This window comes from Anolis sagrei, chromosome X, assembly GCF_037176765.1.
Source record: "Anolis sagrei isolate rAnoSag1 chromosome X, rAnoSag1.mat, whole genome shotgun sequence".
Classification (NCBI taxonomy): domain Eukaryota; kingdom Metazoa; phylum Chordata; class Lepidosauria; order Squamata; family Dactyloidae; genus Anolis; species Anolis sagrei.
Window position 1 is genome coordinate 89,697,061 of NC_090034.1, and position 9,920 is coordinate 89,706,980.

The window sequence follows — 9,920 nt, forward strand, 5'->3', positions numbered from 1 at the left end:
GTAACCAGAGCGTGGACTACCGTGGTCAAGTCAGACTTCCCAAGGTACGGGCGCAGCTGGTGCACAAGACATATGCTGCTACTGTTGTTGTTGTTATGCTACATTTATACCTGCTCTTCTCACTCCAATGGGGGACTGAGGGCGGCTTACAGACCATGGCACACAATGCCATATTACACATATAATAATAAACATGACATATCGATTTAAACAATTAGCATATCAATTTAAACATACAGTAATAAACATGACAGATCAATTGAACAATTCAAATATTTAAAAAAGCTTAAAAGTAAACAGACAAGCATCTTGACCTCTGAGGATTACCTGGGAAGGAATCCCACTGGAGCATTGCAGCAAACCCAAATACCTGGGAGTTACCCTGGACTGTGCTCTGACTTACAAGAAGCACTGCTAACTATCAAGCAAAAAGTGTGTGCTATAAATAATATTATATAAAATTTACTGGCACAACATGGGGATTACAACCAGACACAGTGAAGACATCTATCCGTATGCTTTGCTACTCTGCTGCAGATACGCATGCCCAATGTGGAACACTGTTCTGTTAACTATGGGAAATTAGGGAAGAAAGCGCAGGAGGAGTCTTGGGTACCTTTAAGATTTATTTCAGTATGATCTTACAGGGATTAAAATCCTCCTTGCTTAGATGCCCTTGATATCCTAACATCAGATGTCAGTGAAAGATGCAGTTGCTATTCATTCTCTTCTCACCTTTTGACACTTCCTAGGTTCATCCACAGTGGTCTGCAAGCCCCTGGTGATCGAGGGTGAGCTCTTTGTGATTGTGGCCCAGCTGTTCAAAGGCTCACACATCTACAAACGGCACGAAGCAACAGGCCAGTTCCTACACATGCAGGTGATAGAGAGCTCTCGCATGCGTAAACCCAATGACATTGAGGTCTTCCGCGTAGAAGGGGACTGGTATTTCATCATGGCTGACAGCTCCAAGGCTGGCTCCACCACTCTATACCGCTGGAATGGTCATGGCTTCTATTCTCACCAATCGCTGCACCCCTGGTACCGCGATACGGATGCCGAATTTCTGGAGATTGCGGGAAAGCCCCACCTCATCCTGGCCAGCAGCTCCCAGCGTCCCGTCATCTACCAGTGGAATAAGAAGGAGTTTGTGCGCCGCACGGATATCCCTGACATGGATGATGTCTATGCGGTCAAGCATTTCAAAGTCAAGGAGGATGTTTACATTTGCCTGACTCGCTTCCTGGGTGATTCCAAGGTGAGGTTACTAGGGATCACTGCCAGGTCTTACTTGTCAGGAAAAGAAGTTGTGCATGCATACTGAAAGATATATTAAGTGTCACTACTTTTGCCACTATTCTCACCACACTTACAGTTTACTTCACATCATGTTTCCTAACTACAAATAAGGGCTGATAGTTCAGAGGCAAAACAGGATCTAAGCAAGCAACTAAGTATGGGATATATGTTCTATCTTGCATAGGTGCTTGAAAAAAAAACCCAAACAGTTTTCTTCTCCCACCATTACATTATGGGATTTTGTGTTGGGTTTTTCAATTTTTTTCCATTTATTTTGCATTTTAAGTTTTTTTAAATGAAAAAGTATTTAAGAGTTTCTTGTATAAAGGAGTTTGGCCTTTTGCAAACGAAAAAAATACATCTCTTGTACAAAATACAAGAGATTTTTTGGACACGTTTTCTGTTTAGTTTTGCTTTCACTGATGAGAAAAAGCAGTTATCTTTTTGCTGTTTTGCAGAGACAAAATCTTGGTATCACTGACAATTTTTGACAGGGAGTCTCAGTGTTGGGGCACACATTGTTGTTGAGGAATAGAACATTTGTGAATATCCTTCAGATCCCTAGTACAGAGGGCCACTTCACTCAGTTATATTCAAGCTTCATTATTAGAACTGTAGTTGCCAGTTCTGGAGAAGGAATGTTATGTGCATTTGGGGCTTGCCTTCATCCGTTTCAAGTCCCAGCTTTCGGTGGGGCCCCTGATCCATTTTGTCTGAGCCTTCTGAAATTGGAAGGTCAGATATTTGTTTTTTGTTTTCGGGTCTGAAAGATCCATTTTCTTTCCACCCTTTTTTTTGGGGGGGGGGGGGAGAGCTTCCCCATAGGCCCAAAGTGCATGGGTCTAAAGGTGCCAGCTTTGGTCCTACGCAGCCGTGCCTGGCAGTACCTGCAGCCGAGCCCTGAGTAAGGAATGCTCCTTACTCGGTGCTTGGCTGCAGGCCCTGCAAGGCTCAGATGTGTAGGTCCAAAGTCTGCGCCTGTAGACCCAAAACACTGGGGTGCCTGCAGCCAAACACCGAGTAAGGAGCACTCCTTACTAGACGCTCGGCTGCAGGCCCTGCCAGGTCCCAGGCAATTGATCCAAAAAGCAGTCTTGGAGCTGGTATCCGCTCCCACCTGCCTTTCATTTCGAGTGTATTTTGTTCCAAAAGAGGTCTTCCCGTTTCATGTCATCCAAATGAATGAAATGAAACGGAAACACAAATCAAATGGGTGGGACAAGTTTCAGGCCTATGACTTTATTTTGCATTAATCAGATCACATCTGGATTGTTGCATCTGGTGAGTAATGAATCAGTTTAGGCTGGATCCACACTTCCATGGACTGCAGTTTGAGTCTGATACACGCACACACACATTACAGTTCAATGCAGTTAAACAGCATTTTATGGTTTTGCACTGATCATATAATACATATTCAGACTGCTTTCTATGGTAATGTAGCTCCATCCTTTACTTTAGTTGGATCTTTAAAGGACCTATCCAAGGTGCTGAACCCTAACCCAAAATAGATTCAGCACCTTGGATTGCTCCTTTAAATTCCACATAAAGCACAAAATGATCTCAACTTCCAAATGATTTGGAAGTGAGGTGCTTCTATTGGAAAGGTGTCTTATTTTGAAAAGTGTTGTTGTGGAGCTAGGACAAATGGGACTGAAGCTCTTAATTATGTCCTTTGCTTCTGCCTGCACAACTGAGCTTAGCTGCAGTTCTCACACTAAGTAAAAAAACAAGGATGGGATGGGTTTTCTCAGCAACAATAGAACTACTCCTGTAACAATGCAAAATGAGCAATTGAAACCTCTTAGATTTAACAAAGAGATATTTACTGGGCAGGGAGATGGAGCTGTGCCCAGCAGCCACTCAGCTGTTGTTGCATGAGGTACTATTGGGTCTTCTGGATGGCAGTACTAGCTAGATCAGGCATGGGCAAGCTTCAGCCCTTCAGATGTTTTGGGCTTCAACTCCTACAATTCCTAACAGCCTACCAGCTGTTAGGAATTGTGGGAGTTGAAGTCCACAACACCTGGAAGGCTGAAGTTTGACCATGCCTGAGCTAGATGGTACTGTATACCTTCTTTTGCATGAAAAAGTGCATGCACAAATGTAATCCACAGGTATGTCTGCACATGTCACCAACAAAATGCTGGTTCTTGCTTGCACTCTATTCAGCGCTTGGAGAAGTTGAGGGATATGGATGTATGTTACATTTATACCGTTTTATGTAAATGAACTGACCATAGCTTTCCATCCCACCCTTTGGTTAGTCGATCTGAGAGAAATGCCAGATCAGATAACCACAAGAGGTGCACCTGTGTGATGATCCAATTCTCATCACAAGCATTACCACAGAGATAAGCAAAAGACCAAAATATACTGCAAGATCTCTAGGCATTTTCAAAATCAGTGTGACTATCCAATTATTTTAAAAATTAAAATCTAGGTTTGAGTGCTAGAATCCCTAATTTGCAACAACTTTATTTACATGGCACATTATTTTAATGAATATGTCATGGGGTGCAGTATGTAGTTGGCTGTGACCTCTGAGGCACCGTTTTGTGTCTGGGTCCAGCTGCCAAAATTTGTGGTACCTGTTTAGAAATACTTCTAATTGCTTCCTGCAACTCTAAAATCTGTTTCCTGAACCACATGCTTGGAACCTGAACCACATGCTTCTTTTGTGGACTAGAACTCCCAGAACTTTGTGGGAAACTATCCAAAAAAGGCACCATATAAGTTGACCCAAATATAAATAAAGGCACCTAATTTTACCACAAAAAAACAAATTGAATTGAGTAAAAGCCGAGGGTAGGAAATGCTGTAGCTACTGGTAAATTTCAAAATAAAAATAGCTACCCATAAAATTGCATTAAGTGAGGCATCAGTAGGTTAAATGTTTTTGAATATTTACATAAAACCGTAATTTAAGATAAGACTGCCCAACTCTGATTAAACCATTATTCTAACCTTCTTCAGTGTAAATGTGCTTACGTATTCTTCCAATAATAATAAAGAAAAATAATAAATGTAATAATAATAATAATAATAGAATAAAACAATGGAGAAGTAATAAAAACAGTAATGATAGAGTAAAATAATAAATGTAAAAATAATAAGTGGGTAAAATAATAAAATTAATAATAATAAATAGTAAAATAATAAATGGAATAACAATAAGAAAGAAAGTAGAATAATAAATGTAATCCACTAGAGTAAAATAATGTAAATGTTATAATAATAATAATAATAACAATAATAATAACAATAATAATAAATAGAGTAAAATAATAAATATTATTATTATTATTATTATTATTATTATTATTACAAACAAAGGCACAACTCTGTGGCCCAAATGATTCACTGGAACTTATGTCACAAGTACCACCTGCCAGCAGTAAATAATTGGTGGGATCGTAAACCTGCAAAGGTAGGGGGAAATGAACACAATACGCCAGACATCACGATTGTGGAAAAGAAAAAGGTTTGGATTATTGGTGTCGCCATTCCAGGTGACAGTCGCATTGAGGAAAAACAACAAGAAAAACTCAGCCGTTATCAGGACCTCAAAATCAAACTGCAAAGGCTCTGGCATAAACCAGTACAGGGATTCCCAGTGGTCATTGGCACACTGGGTGCTGTGCCAAAAGATCTCAGCCGGCATTTGGAAACAATAAACATTGACAAAATCACAATCTGACAACTGCAAAAGGCCACCTTACTTGGATCTGCACGCATCATTCAAAAATACATCACACAGTCCTAGACGCTTGGGAAGTGTTCAACTTGTGATTTTGTGATACAAAATCCAGCATATAGATCTCATTTGCTGTGACATACTGTGTTTTTGTGTCTGTAAAATAATAATAATAATAATAATAATAATAAAGTAAAATAACAAATAACCTTGACTCGAGTATAAGTTGAGGAGGGCTTTTTCAGCCTAAAAAAGCGGCTGGAAAACTAGGCTTATACTTGAGTATATATGGTAAGTTTTCCGAGCTCTCTTTCCGAGCTCTCTGCCTTCTATTGCTTAGCACTGGTTCATGTTCTGTAGTTTCCATCATAGAATGTTAAGACTTGATACACAATTTATGGAAGCCATCCTCTTTCCTGAACTCATGGCAATCTCTTCTACCATCAGGTGATGCATTGGGACGGCTCCATGTTCCGAGATGTCCAGCAGATGCCTTCCCGGGGATCTATGGTCTTCCAGCCACTGACCATTGGTGGCTACCGCTATGCGTTTCTAGGCAACGATTACTCTTTCAGCAAAGTGTACCGCTATGACCCCATCACTGGGCTCTTCCAACACTTCCAAGAGCTGAACACCCAGGCCCCGCGCTCCTTTGCTCACCTCAGCGTGGACCAGCGAGACTTCCTTATCGCCTCCAGCTTCAAGGGCAAAACGCACATCTACCAGCATGTCATCATCGATCAGAGTGCCTGAGGCTGGTGATGGTGGGGTTGTGGGCATCAGCAGAGGAGGCAGCCACTGCGGGGAAGAGAGGAGGTGCAGGAACGGAAAGCAGCATCAGCCCCTGGAGGAAGTTCAGTGCCAAAGGGAACCACCAGGGGGCAGCACTGGAAGCCGATGATGCTGCTGGTAGCACAACTTCTCCAGTGGCCCCAAATGGGAGTGCTGGGCAACAGTTAGCCAGTGGTGAAAATCAGGCAACTGAGAACCATCATCAATTGCTAGTGGGTGCAAAGAATGGCAGGAGGAATCCTCAACAGGATGCTTACATTATTGCTTTACCCACTAGTAGGTAATAAAGAGATCCAGCGATTTCTGGAGATGGTAAGACCAGAGGCCCGCATGCTTTCAATGGGGCTAAACGAAACCTCATCACCAATGAAGCACATAGGTTTGGAGAGGCAGAACCTTGCCAGTAATCACTCCGAATCGTGTCCCCAGCAAGTTACTTTTCCCCAGCTAAAGAGTGGATACTCTTGCATTTCAGTTTCATTTCTCATCCTGACTTAGGATGCTTGTTTCTTTTGTATTTTTCACCCCCTCTCCCAACCTCTATTCCCTTTTAAAGGGGTTCAGTGGAAACCATTACCGATTGCTTATTTTCTCTGCTTGCTTGTTTTTACTATAAATTATTTTATTTTGAAAATGCACGATTCCTTTAAAAAAAGTATTCATGCAGTCCGGCACAAGATAGTTGTAACTAACAGTGCAATCCTACGCATGCCTGCTCAAAAAGCGAGGGTGTCTAGGACTGAAGCATAAATGTCGTTTAAGAAACAGCAAAGGGCTGTTCCAGGCTTTCACTGAGGCAAGCAGCATGATCCCTATGCATGCTCATATGGAAATCTCATGGCATTCAGTGGCACGTAGCCCTAGACAGAAAGAGGTTGCAATTACTGCCTGCTCAGTTGCGTCAAATGTGTTTTAACTATCATTTTCAATCTTACACTTTATTGTTTATTTTTTAAAAGAAATTATAGATATGATTTCAGGCATTGTGCCATGTCAAGTTGTTAAAACACAACTAAAAGCACAAACTTAACTTTAAGCACACAAGGATCTCTCATAGATCTTTACAGGGTGGGGTGGGGTTGAGAAAGAAAAACAAGATGGCACAGGATAGGTTGAACGGATTGATAAGGTGGGTAGGTAGAAGAGAATGCAGATCTAGAACAGGTTCTGTCAAGGAGGAGTTGGACATGACAGTGAAGAAATACAGTATTATTTATGCTTTACCTGTAAATAACCAGCATGTTGTTCAAATCCATCAGACCTTTCTCCAGTAACGGGCAGCACTGACTACAAGGAATACATATACTAAAGTATTTTATTCCCATGCTGGAATCATAAGGATGTGAGGCTGGGATCACACAGGTGAAGATGGAACACACCACACGAGGTATCTTCCAAAGGACAGACTAATATCCTCTTCTGTCTCCCATTCATGATGTGGGATCCCACATGTGAGCATTGTAAATAAAAAGAAATATATTGTTTTTGGGCTCAGGAGTGACATTAATTACTCCGCTACTGCGAGTTATAGCATCATGGATGGATCACACCAGAAGGCAACTCGACAGGCAAGTATCAAAGACAATGTAAGAAACTTAATTTATATTATTGAATATTACGAGATTAACAATCATAAAGAATTGACTTTGATAGCACTAGATGCAGAAAAGGCTTTTGACAATATTAATTGGAATTTGTTCAAAATTCTACTCAGTGAATTGGATACCAAGGTATTATTATTATTATTATTATTATTATTATTATTATTATTTACAGTATTTATATTCCACCTTTCTCACCCCCCAGGGGACTCAGGGTGGATCACAATGCACATGTACATGGCAAACATTCAATGCCATAGACGCAGAACATATATAGACAGACACATAGAGCCTACTTAACCTTCCAGTTTCATGAGGGTATGCTTCAAATTCCTCAGGGAGCTGTCACTTCACTGTCCACTTGTGACACCGATGGAGTACTTCCTCATTCTTTTGCATGCTGCTGGAGAGTTTTATGGTGTCCTAAATTAGCTAAATTAGCCTCCCCACATAAGCGGTACCTAAATTTCCGACTTGACAGATAGAATTGTCTTTTGGGCTGCAAAGGTCGATAGCAAGCTAACCAAATGGTCAGGAGCTTACTCCAACCTGGGCTGGCTTCGAACTCATGGCCTTTCAGTCAGTAGTGATTTTAATGCAGCTGACTCCCAACTAGCTGTGTCACAACCTGGTCCTTTACTAGACAAGGTTGTGACACAGACCTTGTCTTCTCTTATTTTCATATTGTCGATGGAAATACCACTAAATAATATCAGGGAAGATAAAACATTGAAGGGAACTAAAATAACTCAGCATTATAAAGTGAGAATAGATTATTTAATTTACATTGTGGAAGATCCTGTAGAGAATAAAAATAGATAAATATAATACACCAAAAAATGGGATTAACCAAATATCACAAAGAAAAGGCAAGAAGAATGGAAAGAAATATCGGGACTACGAATTGCAAATAAAATTAAATATTTAGGTATTATGATTACAGCAAAGAACGCTCAACTTTTGAAAAATAATTATGAACTGAAATTGAAGAAAATTTAGAAGATTGGGAGAATTGGAAAAACCTAAATTTATCCTTATTGGGAAGAATCTCTGCTATTAAAATGAATGTACTCCCAAAAATCTTATATCTATTTCAAAATCCCACAATAAGACTCTTGTGAGGCCTGTAGGAAACTAGGCAAGTGAGGTTTATATATCTGTGGAATGTCCCTCCCAACCTCTGAGGATGCCTGCCATAGATGTGGGCAAAACGTCAGAAGAGAATGCTTCCTGAACATGGAAAACTCACAGAAACCCAGTGATTCTGGCCTTGAAACCATTCGACAACACATTGTGTTGTACTGCAAAATTAGTTGGCATATATGCATGGAATGGGAGAAGCATGTTCTTATGTTCTGCAACATCAAGTGTTAACTATCTCAGGCCAGTCTTGGTTAGAACATGGTACCTAGTACCTCTTATTCATGGCATCTTAGTGAATGGATTAGGTGCTGCATTCAAAGAATCAGCACCGAAGGGGCCTAGGTTGTGTAAAGAGTCCATATCAAAAATGAAAACTATCTGTCATTTCCTTCTCACCACCAATGGAAGCTACTGACCGATTTTGATCAAAACACTCCTCCAGATTTTGGGGATGACTATATAAGGAAGTTGTGAAGAACCCTATGGCTCTGCAGACATTGTTGAGCTTCTAATGTCCATCATGCCCAAGCACTGACCATTTTAGATTGGTGTTTGATGAGAAGGGCAATTGGATTCCCGTCCATGTAATAAGCCAAAATGAACTATATTAATGCCGATGCAGGAGCCCCCGGTAGCGCAATGGGTTAAACCTTTCTGTCGGTAAGACTGCTGACCAAAAGTTTGGTGGTTTGAATCTGGGGAGTGGGGTGAGCTCCCATCTATCAGCTCCAGCTTCCCATGCTGGGACATGAGAGAAGCCTCTCACAGGATAGTAAAACATCCAGGCATCCCCTGGGCAATGTCCTTGGGGACAGCCAATTCTCTCACACCAGAAGTGACTTGCAGATTCTCAAGTCGCTCCTGACACCAAAAAAATGCTGATGCACTTACCTGGAAGTGAATCTAGGACTGTAGCCAAAGCAGGCTTATTAGATCTAGGATTGAAAAGGCTGGGAATGAGAGATGAGATCAAAGAAAATAACTGAAGCAGTACGATAACTGTATCTTGCTTTTCAGCTTCTCAAGTTAGATGCCATTCTCTTTTTCAATCTTTTTTTAACACACTCCCAACACCACTGCACAACAACAATGAATTACTGTTTAACTAGTCCAAAGAATAAAGGAAGGAATTGCTTTAAAAAAATAACCCTTAAGTTTTAAGTCAGGATTCAATCTAAAACAAAAGGATCATCTCCCAGCCTCCAAATACATACATTTATTCTTACTCATGTTGCAGAAGGGTTTGGACGTTTCCCTCCTGAATCACTGGAAAAAAAATCAAAAAATATCTGGCAACCTTCACAACTGTGTTGTTCACCAGCCAAAAGAGAATCCATCAACAAAAACACACCAAACATTTGACAGCAACACTCAAGGACTTGTGCAAG

The 9,920-nt window shown here is 40.8% G+C and overlaps 1 protein-coding gene across 1 annotated transcript in view; it reads left to right on the top strand.

Moving 5' to 3' along the window:
- LOC132780224 (leucine-rich glioma-inactivated protein 1) overlaps window positions 1–7,272 on the top strand; it is a 29,618-nt gene extending 22,346 nt beyond the window's left edge. The window contains exons 8-9 of the mRNA XM_060783811.2: window positions 753–1,258; window positions 5,444–7,272. Coding sequence (XP_060639794.1) covers window positions 753–1,258; window positions 5,444–5,749 — 812 coding nt within the window. The 3' untranslated portion in view covers window positions 5,750–7,272. The remainder of the gene's footprint in view (window positions 1–752; window positions 1,259–5,443) is intronic.
- The last annotated feature ends 2,648 nt before the right edge of the window (window positions 7,273–9,920 follow it).